This window comes from Hemicordylus capensis, chromosome 4 (assembly GCF_027244095.1).
Source record: "Hemicordylus capensis ecotype Gifberg chromosome 4, rHemCap1.1.pri, whole genome shotgun sequence".
NCBI lineage: Eukaryota > Metazoa > Chordata > Lepidosauria > Squamata > Cordylidae > Hemicordylus > Hemicordylus capensis.
In genome coordinates this window covers 30216095-30243727 of record NC_069660.1, presented here as the reverse complement: position 1 = coordinate 30243727, position 27633 = coordinate 30216095, and the positions used below count along the sequence as shown (strand labels likewise).

The 27633-nt window shown below is 45.5% G+C and overlaps 1 protein-coding gene and 1 long non-coding RNA gene across 3 annotated transcripts in view; one reads left to right on the top strand and one right to left on the bottom strand.

Annotated features, from left to right (window-relative positions):
• Window positions 1-3543, bottom strand: part of PTGIS (prostaglandin I2 synthase) — a 73808-nt gene extending 70265 nt beyond the window's left edge. Inside the window, exons 1-2 of one of the 2 annotated variants that reach the window (XM_053247979.1) lie at window positions 3413-3543; window positions 537-680 (exon numbers count right to left, since the gene is read on the bottom strand). In XM_053247979.1, the coding sequence (XP_053103954.1) occupies window positions 537-625 (89 nt within the window). In that variant the 5' untranslated portion in view covers window positions 626-680; window positions 3413-3543. Of the gene's footprint in view, window positions 1-536; window positions 681-2226; window positions 2368-3412 lie in introns of those variants that run through there. The other variant, XM_053247978.1, reaches the window with a different exon arrangement.
• On the top strand, window positions 494-8415 carry LOC128323959 (uncharacterized). Its single transcript, XR_008306542.1, has 3 exons — window positions 494-1158; window positions 2163-2357; window positions 8090-8415. It is a non-coding gene; the product is annotated as an uncharacterized LOC128323959 (long non-coding RNA).
• The last annotated feature ends 19218 nt before the right edge of the window (window positions 8416-27633 follow it).

Below are 27633 nucleotides of genomic sequence, written 5' to 3'. Positions count from 1 at the left end.
GTTCTAGGCTGCTGCACAGAGTGAATCTGTCAGGAGCTGGCTGGTGGCTGCCCCGGCCTTTATGGGGTGAATTGGACTAGATTGCCTTTGGATGCATTCCATCTATGAAAAAGCATACTTTTCCCAGGCCTTTTAACACATCTTTTTGAGTCCTTCTTGCATTATTTGTGTGCACATGCAAACATGTTAAATGTGAGCTAAGAAGAGAAAGTTATTAAAATCTACATTGTAGACAATTTAGGAGTGGCCCTAGACTGAGAAATGCAAACACCAGTATACACTTGTGAAAATGATCTAAACTACTCTAGTTAGGACTAGAATAGTCAGCCCAAGCCAGAATTTATTTGATAGGTAGATACACGCAGAGATAGATAGCTCTTCAACAAACAAACAAACAACGTTCACAAGAGACGTGTGTACGTCTGTGCGTAATTCTATTAACTATCTACAATGAGCTTCTCGGGTCCTCGTGCTCCGTCCCGCGTTCGCCGGACGGAGACTTCTTGGGAAAGAGGTGAAGCGATCTGCTCACTCACCGACACCTCCGGAATCGCGAAACCAGCAGCGCCAGCAACAGGAGGAGGGTCCCAACCACAAGCAACCCTGTCGTGAAGAGGCAGCCCATGGCGGAGATGATGGTGAAGAGGCTGGGTCTTCTGCGCCGCGGCGAGAGAGCTGGACTGGGAGAGAGAAAAGCCGGAGTTGGGACGCCGACGAGTCCTTCTCTCGGGCTGGCGCGGTCTTTCTCGGCTCGTGGCCACTGTGTCTCTTACTCTTCTCGGCAGCAGCCCGATCCGCCCCCGGTTCTTCTGCCCCGCCTGAGCGCCAAGTCCGGAGTCGGGGGAGGAGAACCTCGACGCCCAGCTTGCAGCGCCCCTGAGATGGGGGAGCGTCTCCGTTTCCAAGGCGGGCGCCCGCGCTGGCAGCTGCCTGGGCAGGTGCTGCTGAGAACGGCTGCCTCCCCCCCCACCCCCCGCTAAGCTTCAGTGGGGGCGATCTCAGGGCGCAAAGGGGCTTTAGGCGGCTTGCGTTTCGTGATCGGACCCAAAGCTTCAGTAGGGCCCCTCGTTATCCGCTTTCCAAAGCAAAGCTAAGTCTCTTGGAGACGGCGACACCTACTCTGCGCGTGTACAGAGCGCATTCCCAGCCAGAGTAACCGTAAGCAACCTTTTCGCCCACCGACTAGGGGTGGGAGGGAGGTGGCGGGGCTGTGGGTGACTTCGAGACGGGCGTCAGTCCAGGGGTCGATCTCTTAGGGTTTACCCTAAAGCTGGATGGTATGGAACTTTTTTTTTTACTAAAAGCAGAGAAGGATAAGCCTCAGTTGCTATCGCCGCCCCTCCCGAGGCCGGACCCCCTTCCGACCGGGCGCTTGCGTCTTTTAACAGATTGTGACAGCAGGCAGAAATTCAACGAGTGCAGCAACCATGGCAACACGTTCGTTTAGTTTTTTGCGGCTTGTCAGCATGCAGTCAGGCGCCGCCGGTGTAGTGGTTGCCAGCCGGCTAGGTCTGGGTCAAGGAGGCACTGAGGCAAGGAGCTCACTATGGTGACCGGAGGCCAGTCATTTTCTTGGAGCCTAACCTACTTTGCAGGCAGGGGTGTACCTAGGTGATTTTGGAGCCTGGACCTAAAGGCTTTGGGTGGGCCCCTCCTTGCTGGAGACCCTCCCCACTGCAAGTTAAGCATCATCGCCCTGCACATACACCCACCCACCATGACAAACACAGCATTTTTAACACGTGGTGCTTGAGGGTACAAACAGCAACTGAATCCACAAGAATGTAAGAATATAATGCAGGTATATTTATGCAAATATTGAATAAATAAATATGCATTAGCAGAAACATCTCAACTCACATATTCCCATCCCACATATTTCTTTCACCACCCTCTAAAGCACCTGGCATAGATCATAATCATACTTGGAAAAGAACACATTTTATGAAATCTGCAGAGCAGATGTGTGGTTCCCCATTCACACTTTTTCATTCTTCCACTTGGTTTACAATATTTCAGACATATTTCATGGGTTTTATATTCACTTTTAATTGTATTCTTGGTTTTAAATTATCTGTTTTTGATACACAGATTTCCCCGTCTCCCCACCCCCTCCTCTCATTGATGCTATAATTTTGAGATGACACTCCTCTCTTTTCTAGGAACAAAAATTACAAAGGATTCTCCACTGTAGCTGGTGTCCCCTTTCCCCCATGAACAACTCACAACAAGAAGGGTATTTCCACGTTGTTGTTTATTGTATATCTTCTGGTTCTTAGATGTGATCCGCAGTGTGCTGTCATCACTGGAATTCAGCACTTCGAAGTATGACTGGACTCCACTGAAAAGTGCTGCATGTGAGCTGATGTGAAAGTTATCTCTGTCATATCTGATTTAACCCCTGCTAAGGGCATAGGAACATAGGAGAAAGCTGCCTTATACCAAGTCAGATCCTTGGTCCATCTGCATAAGAACAGCCCTGCTGGATCAGGCCCAAGGCCAATCTAATCCAGCATCCTGTTTCACACAGTGGCCCACCAGATGCCTCTGGGAAGCCCACAGGCAAGAGGTGAGGGCAGGGGCGTAGCAAGGTTGGAGTGGGCCCAGAGACAAGATTTTAAAATGGGCCCCCCCCCCAAAGTCCAGGGCCTCCGCACACCCCAGGCCCCCAAGGATTTAAGTCTGATATTCCAAAATAAGTATGCTGCCTGCAAATACATTTCACTGAATACACACACACACGTCACAATATATAGTGATATACATTGAGTACTATACATTTGTATTACTTTTAATGCCTAGAACACACTAGAAAGATGAATTATTAAAATGGGCCCCTCGCTGCAGATTAGCAAAGGAGACTTTCAACCATGCAGGGTGAACCTATGTTTGTTTTCTCAGAATTCTGAACAAATTCAGTCAAGTTTGATTGCAGGAGGTTTTTCACAGGAGGCTTTTAAAGCCCTTTAAGACACATCTCCTCTGGAATGGAGGTGCTGCATTCACATGTTGGCCAGATTTACCCTGAAGTCCCTGCAAGTTATTGGGGAGCAGTTCACACACAAGAAAAATAAAACAAAAGGACCACACATGCTTCACAGTTCTCACTCAGACCTTCTGGGTTGCAAAACAACTTGAACATAAGTGCATTTATAAATGAATGAATGAATGAATAAAATTAATAAAATACTGTTCCAGAAGTTTTTGCAATTTTCTGCCATGAAACAAGCCACTTATAGGACTTTTTAGATAGTTTTTTTAAGTCAGCAAATTTTCCAAGCTGTTTTAAAATAAATATTCAGAGACTTCTCGGTCCCTCCCCCACCCCATATCCAAGCCCTATGGCAAGCAGATCCCTATATAGGGGTGGGTGGGTGGGAAAGGTAACCACAAAAAGGAGTTCACACTCTACCTGGCAAATGCTGGTCTGGGTTAAGCAGGGCAGCAAGGGAGCTTCTGCTGCAGAGAACACTCTGGCTGCCTCCTCCTTCCTGGCTTGCTTGGGCCCTACTCGAGTTCAGGCTTCACTGCGGCCTACACGGAGGCCTCCGTGGAAGCCCCGCCCACCCGCCGATCAGCTGAGAGGCGGGAGAAAAGGAGCTCTTTGCAGCTGGGCTGCTGCTTCGATTTTGGGCCAGCAGAACAAGCAGGAGAGACGGCGAAGAGGGCAAGTGGCTGAGAGGCTATGGGGCTGGGCAGGGGGCAATGGGGAGTCACATGAGGTGCCTCTGGGGTGCCCCTCCAGGCAGTGGGGCCCCCAGACAACTGTTTCCCCTTGCCCTATCATTGTTACGCGCCTGGGTGAGGGCATGCCCTCTCTCCTGCTGTTGCTCCCCTTCAACTGGTATTCAGAGGCATCTTGCCTCTGAGGCTGGAGGTGGCCTATAGCCCTCAGACTCGTAGCCATTGATAGACCTGTCCTCCATGAATGTGTCTAAGCCCCTTTTAAAGCCATCCAAGCTAGTGGCCATCACCACATCCCAAGGCAAAGAATTCCATAGGTTAATTATGCACTGTGTGAAGAAGTACTTCCTCTTGTCGGTCCTTTATTTCCTGATCTTCTGTTTCATGGGATGATCTCTGGTTCATCCCATCTAGCTCAGTATGGCAGACACAGACTGCCAGCGTTTTCTCCAAGGTTGCCGGCAGGCGTCTCAGCCCTACCTTGGAGATGCCAGGGAGGGAATTTGGAACCTTCTGCATGAAAGCATCCAGATGATCTTCCCGGAGCGGCCCCATTCCCTAAAGAGAATTTCTTATAGTGCTCACAAGTAGCCTCCCAATCAAATATAAACCAGGGTGGGTCTTGCTTAGTAAAGGGGACAATTCATGCTTGCTACCACAAGACAAGCTCTCCTCCTTTTGAGCCACTTTTTCAAAGGGTGGCTCTCATATTTAGCAGGGGGAAGAGAACTGTCCCTCCCTGTTCAACCCAGCAGAGAGAGCATCCTCCAGCAGCTGTTGATTTTTCTTACATTTCTTTTTAGGTCATGAGCTTGTTTGGAATAATAAACCATTTTCTCATTCCTTTTGCTATGTAAACCACTTCGAGAACTTTTTTTGTTGAAAAGTGGAGCTTAAATGTTTTAATTATTTAATAATTAATTAATTAATAGTTCAGACTCATTTCTGTGTTCCACTGAAGTACTCTGAGCAAGGCAAGCAGAGAGATAACTTGCTTTTACAGCTCCAGCCATTCCTTCTCCTGAAGTACGGCATGCCTCTTCACTGTGTAATTTATATGTCTGAGCTATGTGTGAACTGGACTTCAGTTTTGAAGGGTTGTTGCACCAGAATATTAGTTGAATCAAAGACAATGAGAGCTAGGGTTGCTTTGATTTAAATCAAATCAATTTAAATCATTTCACAGAAGGACTCAGTTTTAAGCATTGAAATCACAATTTAAATTACTAGTCAGGAAGATTCTATTTAATCATTGTTTTCTATAAAAGTACATACTTCTTGACTTACCTTAATACATATTTAGAGATAGAGGTAGGTTTTATTTTTAGAAGGTAGTAGGTATACACTACAATATGTACACACATCTCATAATGCTGTTTCATTTGGGCAAAAAGGCCTTGCATTTCGTCGTTGCACTGTCTGCCTTTCACATGCATGCCTTTCTTATCCACAGGTATAGGGACTTCACTTAAAATATTCCCAAATGGGGTCTCTTGTATGGCCTGCTGCCATGATAGGCGTTTCCCTTCTAAGTAAAGTGTGCCATTGAGTCGATTTCAACTCCTGGCGCCCACAGAGCCCTGTGGTTGTCTTTGGTAGAATATAGGAGGGGTTTGCCATTGCCTCCTCCCATGCAGTATGAGATGATGCCTTTCAGCATCTTCCTATATCTCTGCTGCTTAACTAACAAAGTGTACCAGCAGGGATTCAAACCGGTAACCTTCTGCTTGTTAGTCAAGCATTTCCCTGCTGTGCCACTTAAGGTGACTGTTTCCCTTCTACAATGGAGGATACACTCAGAAAAGGTTTCCTCAGGAATACATGAATATGTTATGTTCACTTTTGGTGTCACTTTCTACCCCCCTCCCCATTCCATGCATTTACTCCTCCTCCTTGCTCAGACCTCCTCCACCCCCACCTCACTATCCTCTCCATTCATTGACCTTCTTTGTCTTTGCACTTGATGATAGGGAGCAAGGGCTTGACTGTGTGTGTGCTGCATGTATACTAGGGTTGTGCATTTTGTTTGTTTTTCTGTTTTGTTTTTGGCCTGAATCCAAAACACTCCCGTTTTGTTCTTTGTTCGAAATCAGCCAATCCGAAACACCCCAATTTTGTTCTTTGTTCGAAATTGCAAAATCTGAATCCAAAACGTTTTGGATTTTGAAAAATGGCCCCGGGGAAAAACTAGTGGGTGGGGGTGGTAGTGCCCAATGGGTGGAAACTACCACCCAAATTTCAGAGGAATTGGGCAAAGGGCTGATTTTTGGTGAATTTTTGAAGTATAGAATTTTTCCCATAGGGAAGAATGGAGGTTGCAGCAAAAATATAGCTTCATGTTGGGGGGGGGGGAAAGGGGTGGCCCAAAGCAGAGTAGGGTGGGTCGTAGTGCCCGGTGGGGGCAAGGAAGCTGCCAGAATTATTTCAAAGGAATTGGGCAGAGGGCTGATTTTTAAAGATGTAATGGAGTTTGCGCGTCTGTAAAGTTCTTCCCCATAGGGAATGATGGACCTCCATAATTCCTGCCCCATAACTGCACTTGGGGGGCACCAGGGTGGCCCAGAGCGAGTGGTGGTGTAGAGCACATAGGGTGCCAACCACCCCCATGGGTTGCTAACCCATGGGGTACTGGGTTCTGTTGTTTCTGAGATGTTTGAGTGTAGATTTAGATTCTCTGGTAGCATATGAGAGTGGATTCATGGTTTGTCATTGAAAATCTCATATGCTACCAGAGAATCTGTACTCAGAACACCTCAGAAACAACATAACCCAGCACCCCATGGGTTAGCACCCTGCGTGCACTACACCACCACTCGCTCCTGGCTACCCCAGTGCCCCCCATGTGGAGTTATGGGTCTTCTGAAACCTCCTTTATTCCCTTGAACCTTAAAGAAGTGTAAACTTCAACCATTCCTAAGAAATCAGCCCTTTGCCCTATTCCTTTGGAATAGGGCAAGTGGCAGGCACCCCTTGGAGCACTGCCACCCAACCCACTGTTTTGCCCCTCAGGCCCCCTTTCTGCCCCGAATCTGCTCCAAAGACATGTCAACTTCAGAAATTCTTTAAAAATCAGCCCTTTTCTCAATTCCTTTGGAATCTGAGTGGCAGCAGGCACCCATTGGGGCACTACCACCTGAACCACTCTTCTGCCCCCAAAGCCCCCTTTCTGCCCCAAATCCACCCCAAATAACATCAACATCACCCATTAACAACAGCAGAGCTTTGGGAAAAAATCAGGCAGATTTCCAAAGGTCATACACATCCACATCCCTCCCGCCCAAAATGCAATTGATCTATACACAACAGTGTGAAACAACAACAATGAAATGCACACTGCCCCACTGGGCAATGAGGGTAAATGCACACTGCCCCACTAGCCAATGAGGGTAAAATTTACCCTTAAATTTGCTTGAAAGGAATAAGGAGGCAATTGCCAGCAGATCAGCCCATGCTTTCGCTGGCCAGTCTGAGGGCTGGAAATTCAAACAGATGTCAAAACTCAAAATGTAGAGTGAAGGAGAAAGACTTTTTGCGATTGCAAAATGGAGTTCCAAAACAGCCGAAACAACAAAACATTTTGTATCCAAAACAGGGACGTTTTGTTTTGGCTACAAAATTTTCTGTTTTGAGCATTGGGTGTTTTGTTTTGGCTACAAAACAGCCGAAATGGCCTGTTTTGTGCACAAAACGTTTGTATCCGAAACGAAACGCACATCCCTAATGTATACCACCTGCAGAATAGGACTGATCAGGTCTGTTATCTCTCATCCCCCTATACTGCTGTTAACATGTTCATAGAATATAATTATGAGAGCTAGTCTTGTGGTAGCAAGCATGACCTGCCCCCTTAGTAGCTAAGCAGGGTCTACCCTGGTTGCATATGAAAGGGAGACTAGAAGTGGGAGCACTGTAAGATATTCCCCTTAGGGGATGGAGTCGCTCTGGGAAGAGCAGAAGGTTTAAAGTTCCCTCCCTGGCTTCTCCAAGATAGGGATGAGAGAAATTCCTGCCTGCAGCCTTGGAGAAGCTGCTGCCAGTCTATGAAGACAATACTGAGCTAGATAGACCAATGGTCTGATTCAGTATATGGCAGCTTCCTATGTTCCTATGCAATATTCATGATGATATCTTTGAATAGGTTGTTTATGCATTTTTAAAAAATCAATTTAAATGGGGGGGAAAACCAATTTAAATTTTAAAAATCTATTTGTTTTATTTTTAAGGATTATTATAAATAGCGGAGAGTGTTCCAAAATTAGTGGGACGTGTGTTGCAGCCTGAGATTTTTTAAAAAATTTAAAGTTTATTGGATCATGGTTGAATATTCAAATATAAACTTAATTTGTATTTGAATGTAAAGCAATACCCTCCTTCCCTGAATATCTCATCCCATTCCCTGACCCAGACCTTGCAAACAGATAAAGAGAAAGAGAAGGACAGCAACTGAGAGAAAAACAGAGGAGGAGTCAGAGGAAGTGAAACCTGCAGCAGAGATCCCTAGACCAGGCTGAGGGAGGAAGAAGAACAATGCTAACTTACCTATCCAAACCACTCCCCCTTTAAATGAACAAGCACAAAATAAAGAACAAAACAGACTCCAGGCAAAGCATAATCCAGTACAATTTTCTACAAAAAATAAAATCTGTCAACACATACAATTCAAAGAAAGCTTTCCAAATTATCTGGAACTTGTCCTGAGCTCCTCACTAAAAATAAACAATTCTCTCATAAACTGCCAAAAGCAATATGTAAGAAATTCATTGTTCTCCTTCAGGTGAGAGGAGAGCTGGTCTTGTGGTAGCATGCATGAATTGTCCCCTTTGCAAAGGAGGTTCCACCCTGGTTGCATATGAATGGGAGACTACATGTGAGCACTCTAAGAGATTCTCTTTAGGGGATGGAGTCGCTCTGGGAAGAGCAGAAGGTTCCAAGTTCCCTCCCTGGCTTCTCCAAGATATGGCTGAGAGAGAGTCCTGCCTGCAACCGTGGAGAAAAATATATATAAGGGGGAGAGTGGTACTAACAGGATAGCAAAGGAAAAAAAATACCACCCAATGAATGAAGCATAAACAAAGAAAAAAAACAATGGTAACCAATATACATATCAAATATCACTTCATTTTTGACAAGGTTTCGCGATATATCCTTGCTTCACAATAAGCTTCATCAGAAGTACATGAACAATTATGTAATATAATCATGATAAACTTCACAGCGACTACATATAAATCACTTCTCCCTGGTGTATGGAATTCTTCATTACTTCCTTCAAACGCCTTTCTCCAATTCTTCCAAAGGAGTGTGAATTATTTCCAAAAGTTCTTAAATTCCTCCAGGGGAGTTTGAAAAATTCCTTGTAGATGTGAATTGCTACAAAGGCAATCATCACACATAATTAGGGCACCACATTTACAAAAAACAAGATAAATCCAAATTCGTATTTAAACCATGGGGTTGCAATGAATTTAATCCGGATATATAAAAAGATTCTTGTCTGTGTAACCATCTCACTGCATCAACATTACAATGTCTGAATCTTTCCTTCCTAAAAGTAGAGATCACCAAAAACTTAGAAGTCATCAGACTGATGACTAGCTTGCAAAAAATGTTCAGTTAGTGGTGCCTCTAATATGCCATTTTATTCTGTAATGATGTTCAAGAATATGCTTTTTAACTAGGCGTATAGTGCAGCCAACGTGGACAAATGATGACATATATGGCATAAACAGAATTTGGATTTATCTTGCTTTTTGTAACTTTGGTGCCCTAATTATGTGTGATGATTGCCTAATGTAGGAGGTTCAACAGCTGTGAATAATTGAGAGTGCTATAAAGTTGGAGGAAGAGAGTAGGGGTGTGCATGGTCCGGTGGGCCCCCGGTCCGGCACGGGGGGGGGAATGTTTCTTTAAGTGGGGGGGTGGTAGTACTCCCCCCCCCCCGCCGCTTTTCCCCCTCCGACGCTCGTCCTTTGTAAAATCTTCTTGGGGTGGCAGAGTTCTTCCCTGCCGCCCCTGCCCCCGTCGTTGTTAGTTAAGGCTTTAACGAGACGAGCACTAGCGGCACGCATGCGTCCTCCTCGGTGCGCACGCTCTTGTCTGATGCTACCGCGCGCGCATACGTCACGTCGTGCGCACGGCAGCGTCAGAGACGAGCGCGCGCACCGAGGAGGACGCATGTGCGCCGCTAGCGCTCGTCTTGTTAAAGCCTTAACTAACAACGACGGGGGCAGGGGCGGCAGGGAAGAACTCTGCCGCCCCAAGAAGATTTTACAAAGGACGAGCGTCGGAGGGGGAAGAGCAGCGGGGGAAGGGGAAGTACTACCACCACCCCGCTTAAAGAAACAGTCCCCCCCCCGTGCTGGTCCACCGGACTGGTCCGGCGGTCTTTTCTATTATGCCAGACCAAAACCGTGCATACTCCTAGAAGAGAGTTTGGTCAGTTTATTCAAGTTGGCATGAATAAAGACTAAGTGTCGGGCTTCGGCAGCAGCTTTATGAATTGTTGCACTCATTGGGTAATTATCTTTGATGTTTATATACTGTATGTAGTTTGTATTATTTTGTATAAAATGTTTTCTTTAATGTGTGGTTTGTGCTTTGTACTTCTGATGAAGCTTATTGTGAAACAAGGATATATCGCGAAACGTTGTCTAAAATGAAGTGATTAATGAAGTGATATTTGATATGTATATTGGTTACCATTGTTTTTTGTATTTGTTTATGCTTCATTCATTGGGTGGTATTTTTTTCCTTGCAACCTTGGAGAAGCCGCTGCCAGTCTGTGAGGACAATACTGGGCTAGAAGGACCAATGGTCTGACTTGGTGTAAGGCAGATTCCTATGTTCCTAGGAGTATCCTTAACTTTCCATTAAGATGTTTAGTCTAACGTTCACAATAACCGTATTTGTGTGCCTCTAGCTCCATTCCAGTTACTTGGTATAAATCCAGAAATTGCTGTAGAATCTGTACATTCAAAATTAGACTCCAATACCAAATACATTATTTCAAAAAACCTCCATCCAGAAGGTGATAACTAGGACTTTTTTTTTTTAAGCCTACTTTCCTTAAGGAAAGTAAGCTTATAAGATCAACCAGCTGTGTGTAGCCGTGTCCATGTGTCCCCCTATCAACTTCGCAATGCATTAACCAATATGAACCAAATTGGGTACAGTTGTAGGGACACCGGAACGGCATAGTTTGTGATGTCATCCCTCCATTCAAGATGGTGGATGCGTAAACATTTGAGGCACAAGTGGACTAACTTGTGAACCACAACTGATTTGAACCAAATTTGCTATAGCTGTAGAGACACATAGGGATGCCTCAGTGGTGTCGTTTGTAATTATGTCATCTACCCTGATTCAGGATGGGGGACATATGAAGGTTTGAGGGCTAACCTGTGGACCGTCCAACTGATTTGAACCAAACTTGGTAAAGTTGTAGTGAGTGACATCTCAATGGCATAGTTTGTGGTGATGTCATCAACCCCAGTTCAAGATGGCAGGTGCATGAATGAGGCTCAATTGGGAACCGATTTGGACCAGATTTGGTACAGTTGTAGGGACACATAAGGACACCTCAGCACATAGCTTGTGGTGATGTCATCCACCCCAGTTCAAGATGGTGGACATGTGAACATTGAGGTGCGAGTGGGCTAACTTGTGAACTGCCTAACCTATTTGGACCGAATTTAGTCCAGTTGTAGGAATAGTGAAAGGAAAGTAGGCAGATTAGTTCTTAACCGAACCTTTTGTTTAATGTGCAGCCAGACACAAATCTTGAAGTTCTCCCTGCCCCTTAAAAAGTTCCCCTTGCCCCTTAAAAAAGAAAAGTGAGGTCCTAAAAGAACATTTGTGCAGTTCAAAAATCCTAGTCATGTGAAATTTGTATTAGATTATATAAAAAGTGACTGATAATGATAAAAGTGAACTGAGTAGCCCAGTCTCCTTTAGAACCCAGTCCCTGATCAAGTGTACCCATTTCTCCCCCCACTCCCAAAAATGCTTCCTGCAGACTGCACAGCTACTCCCCACAGAGTCTTCACCATGAATATAATACTCTTTTGCAATAGTGCGGTCAAATTCCCAGTTCCAAGGATTTTCTTCTACTCTGTGTAGGCTTCCAGATGTCATAGAGTGTGATGCTGGCAACAAAGTATGTGTGCACAGAGCAGGAAAATGCACAGGTGTGTGTTGTTGCGACACATGCTACACACATGAATTGCCCTCTCATACCATTATGCACTTTAATTTTCTTTAAGAAATGAATTTGCTTTTTAAAAAGGCCCTGGTGGTAATAAATGTACAGCCCCACAAAAGATCTTTGTCTCACTTTGAATGTAATTGTGACAATATTGTCTAAAGTTACTTGAGGAAGTCTCATTGAAATTAAAAGGACAAGTTAGGGCGTGCCTAACTTGTCCTTTTAATTTCAATGGGACTGCCTCAAATAAGTTTAGTTAGAATGTCAACCTCTCTCTCTCTCTCTCTGTGTATATATATATATATATATATATATAGAGAGAGAGAGAGAGAGAGAGAGAGAGAGAGAGAGAGAGAGAGAGAGCGAGCGCCAATGGATGTGCCCACCTAGTAGCAGGCATTCTCTCTCTAAAGTACTTTCATAGAGATCCTGAACAGGTGAGCGGACATCAGGGCACCTATACCTTTTAATAGGTGCACAGATGAAGGAATTTCAGCAGATGCACCATTTGCATTCTCACACTTGCATAATTGGCCAAAATGTCGTTTTGCACATTATTATGAAAAGTACAGAAACCATATCCTTATTTTTATTTTTACATTTATATCCCACTCTTCCTTCAAGGAGCCCAGAGTGGTGCACATGGTTATGTTTACTTGCATTTGGGTGCCTCAACCTGATGGTTTTTTGGGTTTTTTTTACATTTTATATCCCGCTCTTCCTCCATGGAGCCCAGAGCAGTGTACTACATACTTAGGTTTTTCCTCACAACAACCTTGTGAAGTAGGATTAGGCTGAGAGAGAAGTGACTGGCCCAGAGTCACCCAGCAAGTATCATGGCTGAATGGGGATTTGAACTTGGGTCTCCCCGGTCCTAGTCCAGCACTCTAACCACTACACCACGCTGGCTCTGTTCCAGTTCTGTTTTTAAAAGGTTCTAGTTTCAAGGAACCCTTTCCCACATCAAACTGAAAGCATATTACAGCAGGAGGCTTAGAGAGAAGACTGTATACATGATTCTGCATTACTGTGGGGTTTCGATTGTTCTCCCTATTAGACTAGCATTGCAAGCAGCTATTTTTGTCTGCAGGAATGGAAAGCACATCCTGGAACAGACCCACCAGAGCCCTGTGGCTGCATAGTGCAAGCTTTCAGGGAAACTTGTGCACAATTAACAATCATCTCACTGAGTGGCCCAGATAGGCTAGCAAGGAACCTCAGTCTAGTGTAGTCTTGTGAGTTCAGAAACAATTCTCAAGAAACTCACAGGAACGCAACATGTTATTGAACTGAACAACCATCTGCAGATGTTAACCTCCATGTTCAGGTTGAATATTGGGAGAGGGGAAGCTGGAGTGTGTTGGCTAGCCACATCCCCCTGGCTAACAAACCCATTGGTCACACCCCCTAAATGTCTCCACTTTCAGTATTTGCCTCTGGTGTGTGTGTGTGTGACTAGTTGGCATACTTCTCAGTTCCACGTCCTCTTTCATGTATCTGGCTGAATACCCGGATAGAGCTAGAGTAATCAGGAATACAACATCAAAGAAGGGTATGATTTAATGGAACTTCTTGCTTGTATGCCTATATTGAGTATGAGCAGTTACAGCCAAGTACTCACTGTTCTCTTCTGAGGGTGCACAATGCAAAAATGGCCATTCTCTTCCAAAAGAGTTAGTTCCACTTTTCCAGCCACTGTTCCAGTATGACTGTACTTACTTCCAACAGTAGAAAGCTTCTAAGAGTTGTCCATCATATGATTTCTGCTGTATCTCTCCAGGGGTGAATAGGTGGACTTTCAGAGGCATGAACAATATTGTGATGATGCCAGTCCAGTTGGGGGTGCAGCCTAGTGGGTCAGGCAGGTGATTTTACAGAAGATGCTCTAACTCAAGCTTACAGATTACAACTCAAAACCCAGGAAGGGGCCCAGTACATATAACTGAAGAAAGCAAAGTGAGCTGAGCTTTAGACAGAAGTCATACCTACACAGTCTCTCTCATGCACACGTTAGTGTGCATGTGAGACAGATTTGCCAGCAGCTGAAATCCTGCTACAGTAATAGCAAATCACCAGCAATTAGCACCTCCTATGCCTAATGGTTCAGCGGGAAAATGTTTGACTAACAAGCAGAAGGTTGCTGGTTCAAATCCCTGCTGATATGTTTCCCAGACTATGGGAAACACCTATATTGGGCAGCAGCGATATAGGAAGATGCTGAAAGGCATCATCTCATACTGTGAGGGAGATAGCAATGGTAAACCTCTCCTGTATTCTACCAAAGACAACTACAGGACTCTGTGGTTGCCAGGAGTCGAAATTGACTAGATGGCACACTTTACCTTTACAGTGATAATAATTCACCACTCATAAATGAATGGTGAATTTGGGGTTGAAACTGTCTGTTTCAAAGGTTTGGTTCCAAAAGGTCTAATGATTTTTCCATGGGAAGTGGTGGAGATTCTTTTTGCCCTCAAAGCCTCCTAGTGGAGAAACTTCCATTTTGGTGCACTAATAAAGTCGTATTTAGAGATTTGACTACATGCAGCCTGAGCCTCTCTGAAGCAGCTCACTACTGCTCCTGGGTGCTTTCCAGATTAAACCCTACAACAGTGTCTTTGCTAAGTGTGCTTCCGTACTTCCTGTTGTGACACCGGAGTCCTTGCACTGACAGTAAGGTGCCGTTTGGATTTCCGATGCTGCCTTTTGGATTTTATCTTTGCAATATAGTGCTACAATATTGCATGTATGTCTCAAAAAAGTAACTGAATTTTCCCGTTGTAGGAGTTTGAGATTCTGGGGGTCGTTTTCAATACAATCCTGCCAAGCCTAAGTATTTTACCCCTGTTGTAGGGCTTAATCTGGAAAGCGCCCTGGGTGCTTTTCAGATTAGCTGCTCAGCAGCAGCAAAATGCTTCTGTTCAGGGAAATCACATTTGAAACATAAACAGCAGGAGGAGCAGTCTCGCGGAAACTAACAACCCCCCAAAACAGCAACTTTTTTACGCTGGTTACACAATGTCATAGCACTATATTGCAGTGATTAAATTCAAAACAAGGCATCAGAAATGTGAACGGCATCCTGCTGTCAGTGTAGGGACTGTGGTGTCATAACACAGGAAGTGTGGCAACACACTTATGAGATCTGCCACTGCAAGGTGTAATCTGGAAAGCTCTCTGAAGAGAGAGCTCTCTGTTCCTAGAGCGAAAGTTTTCCAGCTTCTCTGCTCATACTGCAGATGTATGCTCAAAAACAGCACCACCTAGTGGTCCTTCTGTCAAATGTCAGCTTATCAGATGCTCCTAGCTACCCTTGTATCTCTTCTCCCTTTTACAGTGTTGGTCAAAGCAGGAATTATGGGTCACACAAGAAATTAGTTATGGGTCACACAAAGTTATGGGTCACACAAAAAATTAGGCACTGGGTCCCTTGCCAATTAAAATGTGTATGATCTCTTAAAATTTCATCCCCAGCATTTTAAAAGTAACGTTACAGCTGTTCGGATATAAACAAATAGCTTGTTTCTGGTAAGACTGCTAAATTCAAGTAGTTTAAATGCCATATATTTATAATAGCATGTAATTTTACGAAAAAGATATTTTATGAATACATTGTTCTTTGAGGTGGCAGAAATAAGTGATGCTTTCAGCTGGGCTGGGTTACCCAAAAAGGAACTTTGAAAAGTGCTGGGTCAGATTCATTGCCGGACATAATGTAAGATGTCTCATTGAGTTTAGAAGGTATCATTATACTTAATTCTTTTAGCCAGCCACCAGCCATGCATAGGGGATGTGGCAAGGCTATGCATGCCGGCAAGGGAGGCACCTGATTGGCTGGGCACCGGTTGGCTGCTGTTGGCAGCGAGGAGAAGCAGGCGAGGCAGCGACAGGCCCGGCCACATTGGGGAAGTGGCGGTGGTGGGCCCGGCCTCGGGGATGGGGAGATGCGGCTGCGGCGGGGAGGCAGCTGTGGCAGGGTGATGGTGGCGGCAGCTGGCCCAGCCGTGGGGGCGGGGAGATGGTGGCTGTGGTGGTGGGCCCAGCTGGGGAGGTGGTGGCGGGGACGGGCCCGGCCACGGCGGGGAGGCAGAGACGGGGAAGCGGCAGCAGTGGGGAAGCGGCGGCAGCGGGCTGGCCGCCAGGGTGAGGAGGCGGCAGCAGAAGGGGAGGGGATGGTCCGGCTTGAAAGCTGGCCAGAAACGGGGTGAGGGGGAGCGGGCCGGGCGAGTGTCAGAGACGCCCGGGGGAAGAGGGCACAGACGTTCTGCTCCGGGTCTGCTAGTTACCAAGAAATTCACAAGAACCCAGGAGGCGGTACGCTTCATGTTTTCAAACAGAGTCAAACAGGACTGCAAAGTAGGGCAGTAGGATTTCAAGCGACAGCAAATTATACACAAGCAACCTTTGCTTTAGCTGTCCTAAGGTATGGTTTGCTTTTGAAAATTTTCTAATCTCACTCCCTGTCCTTTTTTTAACCATTTGTCTCTTTACTACAGGGTGGGGAGAGGGACTTTTAACACTTTCCTTTCACCATGATCCTGATCTGGGACCCTGACATATACACTATATACCCCAGGAGGAAGCTCCCATAAAAGCCAAAAGGAACTTTTCTTGGGGTAAACATAGGGGCGATCTGGATCAGGACTGTGGATTCCAAGCTGGATTCCTCCCCATTTTTATTTATTCATTTATTATATTTGTACACTGCCCCAAACTTCCATCTCTGGGTGGTTTGCCGCAACATAAAACAAATGAAAACCTTAAAACAATTTAAAACCACAAGTCTAGTTTAAAAGTATGTATGAGGAAATGTGTCTTTAGAGTCTTTTTAAAAAGTTGTCAGAGATGGGGAGGCTCTTATTTCAGGAGGGAGCTCATTCCAGTGTCTCAGGGCGACAACAGAGAAAGTTCAGCTGGTGGCAGATGAATCTCTGCAGATGAATCTCTCCCATGACACACTATATTTACCTGAATCCAAGATTAGGACGCTTTCCAGACTAGCTGCTGGAACAGCAGCAAAATGCCTCCGTTCAGGCAAGTCACATTTGGGACGTAAACAGCAGGGGGAGCAGTTTTGCAGCAACTAACCACTCCCCCAAAATGGCAACTTCCTTACACCAGATATATGACGTCCTAGCTCTATATCGCAGCCATTAAATTTGCAACAAGGCACTGGAAATGTGAATGGTGCCCTGCTGTCCCCATAGGGCAGCCCCACACAACATAAGGCCCGGGGGCCAGATCTGGCCCATGGGGACATTTTTTATGGCCCAGTTAGCCAGCATCAGCAGGAGCCCCCCAAATTTGGCATTTGTGTGGACTGGAACGGTCAGGTGCCCACTGACTGAGCAAGGACAGGACTTGTTTTCTGTCCACTATCCTTGGTTAAAATTGCAGGCCCCTGGGGGTAGGGAAGGACCCACAGCTAACTAGCAATTACTTTAATATTTATGTATGTACTTACGTATTTATTTATTCATTCAGTTTATATACTGCCCTTTCAAAATGGCTCAGGGCGGTTTACAACAAGGTAAAAGCAATTAAAACAAGTTAACAGTTAAAATCAAACTATAAACACAGAATAAAACCAATTAAACGATTGAAACAGCTAAAAAAAACCCCTGTAGAACCAGGGCTTTATAATTAAATTTATCTTTATCATTAATTTTACTGCCATAGTCAATGTGCTGGAAATGGACTCCTCCCCTCCCCGCCCCTACATACACCATCATGGTTGTTTCTGGCCCACTGGGACGTTTGAGTTGTGCACCCCTGCCGCAGGGACTGCAGTGTCAGGACACTGGAAGTGTAGAAGCACACTTCTGAGATATGGCCTGACCTCGCTGTAGGGTCTAGTCTGGAAAGCGCTTAGGTTTCTTCCAAGTTCTTTGATGTTACAAATGGTGGTGGGGGGGGGAGGGTGTTTTTAAAATGAGCATAGAACTTCTAAGGCTCACACTACACATTTAAAATAACAGGTCATTTGACCCTTAGTGGGTGGAATGCATTGCTTGCCTGGAGGGGAGAGTAGGGGTGTGCACGGAACCACCAACTGCGGTCCGGCACTGGAGTGGGGGGGTACCTTTAAGAGCGGCGGGAGGGTTTACTTACCCCTCCCGCCACTTTCCTGCTCTGGCGCTGTAATCCTAAGAGTAATTGGGGCAGCAGAACACCTCCCTGCTGCCCCTTTCCCAATGTTGCTTGAAAAAACTCCCAGCAGTCCTTTGCGTGCACGCACACGTCACAGAGACGAGCGTGCACTTCACGTCTCTGTGACGTGCACGTGCAAAGGACTGCTGGGAGTTTTTTCAAGCAACGTTGGGGAAGGGGCGGCAGAGAGGTGTCCTGCCACCCCAATTACTCTTAGGATTACGGCGCCAGAGCGGGAAAGTGGCGGGAGGGGTAAGTAAACCCTCCCGCCGCTCTTAAAGGTACCCTCCCACTCGAACCGGACCACCCAGGTCTGGATCGGTCCGGAGGCTTTTTCAGTGGCCTCCGGACCGGTCCGGGCCCATCCCTAGGGGAGAGTGACTTTGTGCTGCTTGTGAGAGAGGGCTGATCTGTGCCACACACAGGAACATAGGAAGCTGGTCAGACCCAGTGGCGGAGGGAGGCTGGTGGCAGCCTGTGCTCGGCTGCTGCCACAGCCCCCTGGCCCCACCCCCACATCAGATGTCAGAGGCAGTGGGCCAGCTAGCCATGCCCCCTGCATCTAGCGTCAGATGCGGGAGCATGGTCTCCTTCCCAAACGGGGCCGCTGGTGCGACTCTCCCTGTGTTGAAAGGCAGGGGGAGCCATTCCGGTTGCACTGCCAATCTGCACGCAAATGCTCTTCTCAGAGCAGCCCCATCCCCTCAGGGGGATTTCTTAACAGTTCTCACACATGTAATCTCCCATTCAAATGCAACGAGGGTGGACCCTGCTTAGCAAAGGGGACAACATTCATGCTTGCGACCACAAGACCAGCTCTCCTCCTATAGGCTCTCTCATTAGGAATGCTGCTCCCATTGGGAGTGATGGACGTGGCTTCACAAGGGCATTGAGACACTGCTTAGTAGGCACAGAGCAGCCCCACCTTCACAAGCAGCACAGGCAGCAGGCTGCAGTGTGGCTTGCAAGCCGTGCGTGCCTCTCTCTTAGATGGATAGATATCTGTGTGGCCTGCAAACCAGCACTGGGACTTACTTTGCCGTAAGTAAGCGTTTGTGCTTACTTTTGTGCTGGAAATAAACTCCAGCTTGCAGCTCTTTATTGCTGCCCTAGATTCCCCCCCTGAGGTATCCTGAAGAGCTCCTTGCTGCCTATTGACTAATCATTGGACCATGCTCCAATAACATATTTACACATTCCAAAACTATCCTCGGCAACATTTCATTATTGTACAAGACTCTCTTCTCTTCATTTGGCAAACTTCTGAGCGGTTTCATCTGTAGCCTGGGATACAGAGCCCTGCAGGGCAACACAGAATGTATTTTTCTCTTTCCTGTTAAATAAACTTCTATTGCTACGTCTTGGGCCAAAGTAGACTCAGTGTCAGTATAATGCTCTTATTCCTTCCCTGATATAATACCGCTGCTGCTTTATCGTATTTATTTTCCCATTTTATTGGGCTATTATATTTTAAATGGGGCTTGTTAGCTGCCCTGAGGGTTTCATTAGGGACACAAAAGCAGGACATAAAACATTTAATATAAAAAAAATCCTATAAAATACTTTCTATTACAGAAAGGCTCAACTGAACTGCCAGAGTTTACCATCTTACCTTTGGTGCAGGCCCGCCTTAGCACAGGGATTCTCAATCTTGGCCCTCGTGGCTGGGGATGATGGGAGTTGTAGTCCAACAGCATCTGACGGCCTAAGATTGAGAACCCCTGCTTTAGCAGCTTCCTCTTGCAGAGAGCTGAGATGCTGATAGAGGACTCTGACCCTATTCAGGGTTGTAGCAAGGTTGGAGTGGGCCCATAGACAAGATTTCAAAATCCCCCCTCCCCCCACTGAAGCTCAGCTCATGAATTTTTAATGAGGCTGAATAGTGGTAACTAAAAACATAGTGTGTGTGTGTGTGTTTGTTTGTTTGTTTGTTTGTTTGTTTATTTGAATGACACCTATGTGCCACAATAGATCATCCTAAATTATTTTCTAAAAGGTTTTGTAAATTATGGACGATGCAAGTCATTTAATGGTACTAGAGAAAGACATGCTGTTCTGGAAGCTCCAGGTCTTAACACTCACCTTAATTCCAGAGGATGAATACAACTGAAGGAAGCCCAGGCGGGTGCGCAGCTGGGGGAATCAGTTATGTGACTTGCCTCTGGGGGGCCCCCCAAGGCAACGGGCCCCCAGACAACTGTCTCCCCTTGCCCTATTATAGTTACGCCCCTGACCCTATCTTTACCTGTGTTGGAAGTTAAAGGACTTTGCGCTGTCTCTTTGCCTCAGACAGTGGAGGACAGACTAGTAAGTCAAGACGGCTAGAGAGTCGAGACATTGGTCATCCCTTCTCCACTGCTCTGATGCTATCCCTTTGAAATGTAGATTGCTGCTCTTAGGGATTCAGCTTCCTCCTTCCTCTCTCTCTTCTTCCTTACCTGCCCTTCTACCTTGCAACATGGCAAGCCTCTCTACCTGCACCATATGTGCAGAGAGGATGCAGAATCCATCTGCATCCAGCTAGATAGATAGATTAGAGATCCTAACTCCTCACTTTCCTATCTAGAATGGAGTTCCTTAATAAATGCCTTTTATATTGATTTTAAACTATGAATTGGCTCCAAGTTACTTTACTCTCAGGATACACGCATGCCTAACTAAACTACCGCTGTGTTGTGCCTCTGTGCACTCTGCTATATTGAGAAAAGGATTCTCTCACCACAGAGAATTACCAACAACCTGTGCAAACTGTAACAGATTTGTTAACACTTCCCTTGTCCCCTTAAGTGCACAGATGCAAAAGTCACTAAGCAGCTGAGGGGCTTAAGGAGAAGAAGACAAACCAGCTGCTCTTCACAGGGGGAGGCAGGCTGAATTGTACCTGGCATGCAGGCATGTGTAACTGAGTCTCGTTACACAGAGAAAAGAATAGAACAACCACTCCCAGAGAGAGAAATTTAGAATGGCAAACTGGTAGGAGGAACAAGGTGTTTCTTAAAGAGCCATTACCTGTAGCCCTATTCAGACATTATGCTGTACCTGCATTCATATGCCTGTATACTTGTACATGTGTGTCAGTGATTGTACCTGTGTTCATTTTAAAAGTGAACCTGGGTACAGATCCGTGAAATTCATGGTACAGATAGGAAATGGGCTGTTGTAACTACATTTAACATAGCATCTGCATTATTGTGCCTGCATCAATATAGTGTGTGAATTATTGTATCTGCGTACAGATCTGTGCCTGTGTACACTGTACATAGATTTTACAAGTGTTGAACATAATGTGTGAACAGGGCTTCAATCTTAAACTTGGAAGTGAGTCATGGGGTGGAATCAATGTTGCTGGCCTTCGCAGTCCTTGTCCTATGCAAAAGTATATCACCCTGTAAAAACTATCACCCTACATCCTCTGATGTTTCTCGGTGTGTCTTGCACCTAAAAAAATACAAAGTCAGGCTTGAACAGCAGGCTGGGTGGCCTTCTGTGGATTCCTTCCTGGGTGGTCATGAGGGTGTGTGAATTGTTTCTCACACTGGAAAGTGCAGGGGTTAGGAGGAGAGAGGGAGGAGGCCTAGAAATACAGAAACCAAAAGAAAAAGAGATTTTATTTATTTATTTATTTATTCATTCATCCTATATAATAAAAGGCTAAGTGAGTGGCCGTGGCCTTAGAACGTTGGGGATCTGCGTCCCTGCCTCCTTGGGCTGTTCTGGGCCTGCGCGAAGCGCAGGCCCAGAACAGCCCAAGGGAGTCCAGACCGCCAACACCAGTGTTCCAAAGCCACCACACACTCGACCTCCTGCCATCGCCCGCCCGCCCTCCACCACCGTTCCGGCCCCACTGGCGACCATTTCGCGCCTATCCCCGGTCCTCATCGCTGTCTGCCCACCCGCCCGCCTCCCACCACCGTCCCGGACCCACCAGTGGCCATTTCGACCCAATCCCCGGTCCTCTTTTCAAGGCCCCACGGGCGGCCATTTCAACCCAAATACTGCCGCTGGCCGCCCGCCCGCCCTCCTTCCCGACACCTGAGTCCCCGGTCCTCCTTTCACGGCCCCACGGGCGGCCATTTCCACCCAAGCACTGCCAATGGCCGCCCGCCCTCCTTCCCTCCCTCCTTCCTTCCTCCCGAGTCCTCCTTACCCCGGCCATGTCCGTTGGGCTAAAAGCTACTTAATTCAAGAGAGAAAGAGGAGCTCGCAAGCAGAGCTCCTCTCTTTGCAACGGCTCTGCCCGAACTGACACTATGGCCGTAAAGGACGCAATAGGCGTCCTTTACACCCAAACCCCCAGTACGGGCAGAGTCTTTGCAAGAGAGGAGCTCTGCTTGCGAGCTGCTCTCTCTCTCGGAAATTAAGGAGTTTTTAGCCCGACGGACATGGCCGGGGTAAGGAGGGCTCGGCAGTTGGGAGGGCGGGCGGCCAACGGGCAGCGGTGGCGTGAGAGAGAAAAGGAAGACAAAGGAAAGACAGAAAAAGAACAACATAAAAGGAAAGGAGGGCGAACGAGAGAGGAAAGGAATAAAGGGAACAACAACAACAGGTACTAGCGCCCGTTATTTTAATGGGCTTAAAATTACTAGTTCATTTATATTTTTACACCGCCCAAAACTCACATCTGTGGGTGGTTTACAACAAGATTAAAAGTAAAACATTAATTTAAAACAAACAAACAAAATTTTAAAAGCAAGAAATTTAAAACACAATTTAAAATTTTAAAACAATATTCTAAAAACAACATTAAAACTATCAAAACAATATCAGTTACAAGTCTGGGTGAAGAAATGCATCTTTAGAGACTTCTTTAAAACTGTCAGAGATGGGGAGGCTCTTATTTCACTAGGGAGCGCATTCCAAAGCCTCGGGGCAGCAACGGAGAAGGCCCGTCCCTGAGTAGCCACCAGACAAGCTGGTGGCAAATGCAGACGGACCTCTCCTGATGATCTCAATGGGTGGTGGGGTTCAAAACGAAGAAGACATTCTCTTAAAAACCCAGGGCCCAAGCTGTTTAGGGCTTTATAGGTTATAACTAACACCTTGTATTTTGCCCGGAAACATATCGGCAGCCAATGTAACTCCTTCAATACAGGAGTAATCTGGTCTCTCCTGGATGACCCAGAGACCAGCTTGGCTGCCGCATTCTGGGCCAACTGTAGTTTCCGACTACGTACAAGGGCAGCCCTGCATAGAGTGTATTGCAGTAATCCAGTCTGGAGGTTACCAGCAGATGTACCACTGTTTTGAGGTCATCTGTCTCAAGAATTGGACGCAGCTGGTGTATCAGCCGAAGCTGATAGAAAGCACTTTTGGCCGCTGTCTCAAGCTGGGACACCAAGGAGAGACTTGGATCCAGAAGCACCCCTAGATTGCGTACCTGTTCCTTCTGGGGAAGTGTGACCCTATCCAGAACAGGCAGATCAAAATTGTCTCTTGAGTTCCGACCCCGCACAATGAGATAATTTACATATCAGGTGGTATAAAAATGTGATAGGTAGATAGATAGATAGATAGATAGATAGATAGATAGATAGGAGCATAGGAAGTAGCCAGAAGGTGCAAGCAGAAAGAGGAGGCAGAGAAGAACAGTTGATCTACATGCCCTGGAAAAAAGAACACAATCAAGTACCCTGTCTGCTCAGATCCAGAGCCAGCATAGTATAGTGGTTAGAGTGTTGGACTAGGACTGGGACAACCTGAGTACAAATCCCCACATTCAGCATGAAACTCACTGGGTGACTCTGGGCCAGTCATATATCTCTCAGCCTAACCTACCTCACAGGGTTGTTGTGAGGATAAAAATAACCATGTGCACCGCCCTGAGCTCCTCGGAGGAAGAGCGGGATATTAATGTAAAAATAAATACATAAAATAAATCCACTGTCTAGTCCAGCATCCCTTTTCTCAAAGTGGCCAACCAGATGTCTTCAGGAAGTTCACAAGCAGGACAGGACAGTAATTGCTCTTCCCTAGGGCTGTCCCCCAGTAACTGGTATTTGGAGGCTTGTCTGCACTCTGAAGCCCTCTGTCACAGCAGAAACACTATGCTGAGGGCATTGTGGCTGGGAATAATGGGAGCCGTAGTTCAGTGACATCTGGGACACAATACTGAGAACTCCTGATGTATTATGTCCCTCCTTAGTCACTCTTGTTTCCAGACTAAAAAGCCCCCTCCACTTTAGCCTTTCCTCCTAGGAAAGCCGCTTCAGCACCATTTAGGTTATCAGTCTGGGCATCTTTTCCTCAACTATGAAACCATTTTCTGAGATAAGCCTCCCAGAACTGCACATGCCATTCCAGATATGGACACACAACGAAACATCACGTGCCACTGTGTAGACATGTTGTTATATGCCCCGGCCAATAGGTGGCACTAGCACTTGGTGGGAATTAAGACACACGAGAGAGTTCCTGTTGTTCATTCTGTCTGTTTCTTTAAGACAAGAAAGAAGTGTTATTCTAATGGCTGCTGTTCCCTGAGCTCCCCTGACAGCCACCATCTTGAGATTGTATCAGAGCAGATCCTACTTCCTTTCTTAGTGTAATCAGGTCGCAACCCAGAGAAGGCGTGTGTAGCTTTCTTGAAGCACTTGGCACAGTTCTCAGACAACATCTCCCATGCCAAGATACTTTTAGAAATATTTCCATAGCAAGATACTTTTTAGAAAATGCAGCTACTCCATATGTTCAGTACCTCTTGTCAAACTGCAGGCTATATGCACTCATTCACTTTTTTTTTTTTTTTTTTTTGCGTACTTGCAAATACAGCTTAGAAGAGAAAATGCTTGGGTTGTTTTGTGTGGAAAAAGTGATGCTGAAAATGAGATGCATTTGTTTACGGAATATGCGTTCTCTCTCCTTCCCAGTTAGGCTTCTTAATACCAAATACTGAGTTCGAGTTCAGTCCTGCTGTAATAATTAAAAAGGTGCATAACTTTCTTCTAAGTTTTTGTTTTTTGCTTTCCCACATAGTGGCAATGTGGGGAAAGGGGGAATATTAAAAAGCTGCTTTGATAATATGCTCATGCCCACTACAGAGAACATTTGACCAGTCTGTTTTATAACTGCTTCCCTCAAATAAATCTTATGTAGATTTAACTAAAGGTTTATTCAGAAACAACTCAATTTTTTACTTGTCCTCTCCCTCCCTTTTTCTTTCTGTCTCCATCCCACACACCCTCTATAGGTTCCACACTGGGACAAATTTCTCAACAAAACAACATGAAAGATTACTAGATAGAATACAACACAGTCCTGAAGCGCTGCTTGTCTTCTAGAAATTTTTACTAATGCACACAAGAAATTGCAAAATCCTCTTTTATGTGTGGCAGTCATGTACAAGAGAAATTCTTGAAGCTATTAAATACCACAGACATCAAGAAAAAGGAAAACATGCAAAGTGGAAAATCATCTGGGTTTGTGTAAACATTGGATGCAGGGGCGTATCTAGTGTGGGGCAGGCAGGGCACGTGCCCTGGGAGCCACTTGAAGGGGGGCACAATTTTTTTAATTTTTTTTTAAAAGGCCACCAAAAACAAAATGGCCACCGCACATGCTCAAATGGCCTCTGTGAGGCCCTAGGCCATGCCATGCCTCACAGAGGCCATTTGAGCATGTGCGGTGGCCATTTTGTTTTCAGTGGCCATTAAAAAAAATTTTTTTTTTAAATGGCCACCGCATATGCGCAAATGGTCCCTGCAAGGCCCTAGAGGCTAGTGGGGGGAGGGGGGACTTTTGCAGCTCCCCCACGGCCTTTAGGAAGCCCCCCGAAGGGGCTATAGGTAAAAGATTTTTTTTTTAAAAAAAATAATATAATGTAAGTCACTGTACACATATTCAGGCTGGCACTATGTACAGAGAATCAGGGCTTGTGAATACTGAGCTGAAGCTTATGAGCTAGGATTGTAATTATTTGCTCTTACTTTGCTTCTTGTGATAAGTCAGTTAAATGTGATGTCTTAATAATATGGCTATTAATGGTGAGTTTGTCTTTGAATCAGTGTGGAATCCTTAGTATTAAGGCCCACTGGGAGCTTCTTGCTCTTTCTCTAATTTTAACTGTCTTTCTGAAATACTAGAATATATTTCAAGCAGTGACATAATTTACTCTGCATATCCTTTAATTAGTTGAGCATCTGGGAAAAGTCAAATTCTCCATTTATTCTGCATATCCTTTAATTAGTTGAGTATCTGGGAAAAGTCAAATTCTCCATTTATTTTTAAAACTTATGTAATAGTGATGCTACAATGCATAGTAGAGAATTAGACAGGCATTTCTGTTTAGTTTTCCAAGTACACCTCCACATAGTATTTGGGTATTTCATGAGCCCCAGCATCCTGAAATTTGTAGTTTTCCAGCATTTTTTGGTCTGGCTACATCCACTGCTAAATAGTTTTTGAAATATTAAAAGTTTAACTAGCTTTACTTGTATTTTCCAGCTGATATTATGGTAAAGTTATCTGAAAGATGGGTGTCAGATTTTGGACAGGGGGCACAATTTCAGTGCTTGCCCTAGGTGCTATTTTCCCTAGATACGCCGGATGAAAGTGTTGGAGGTTGTTAATTTTTACCCCCAGTAGGTAAAACAGCAGAGCATTATGGAATGAGCACACCCTCCAGTTACAGAGTAGATAGCAGAGGATGGTTTAGTTGTTGCAGCTATTAAGAGAAAATGCATTGAGATCCTTGTAGAACTAAATACTAAGTATATATTGGTTAAATACACTTGGATAGGAAATACCTGAACCTAATCTAAAGAACTACATAATGAATAGATAAGGAGGGAGAAAAATGTTTCCGTCTTCTCTCTAGGAGGAAAGGAAGGATTGTGATTCAGCACAGGATGGAAGTGTGGAAGAGTCAGATCAAGGGTCATAGAGTAGAGACAAGTAGAACAGTTAAGGAGACCCTTACTCACTATCTATACTCCCAGTGTCCCTAGTGGTCATTAGGATAGTTGGTACAAAAGGTCGATGCACTGGAACTCCATCTCCAACAGAAAGATTAGTATTGATGTGGATATTAAGAACTCAGAAGTCTCCCACAAGAACAATCCTAATATCTTGATCTAGCAAGTTGCTTTTAAATCAATTGAGACAATACTAGCCTAGATGGGACAATGGTCTTATTTAGGGTGGCTTAACTGCACGGGAGAAGGCAATGGTAAATCACTCCTGTATTCTACTAAGAAACCACATGGCTCTGTGGTCACCAGGAGACAACCCCAACTCGATGGCACAACCCACCAACCAGCATGATGCAGGAAAAGATGACTCTCTGGTTCTTGGAGTTTGGCGGCAAGCCCACCAGATGGGGGTGGGGAGGCAATATGCTGACATGGAACATGTTGGGCAAATCCCAGCATATTCAACCTAACTATCAGTTCTGAAACTGACATCTGTCTAACCAAGATCAAAGATGTCAGTTTTGGAACCAAATGTTGGGTAGAATAAGCCAGCATTGGTGGGTTTGCCCAACACAACCAATGTTAGGATATTGCCCCCCCCCCCCCGAAATTGGGCAGACTTTCAGTGTGAGAGCCATTTCCCACTGTGCTGACCTCTGGTGCACAGTACTTCACTTTTCTCAGTGCTGG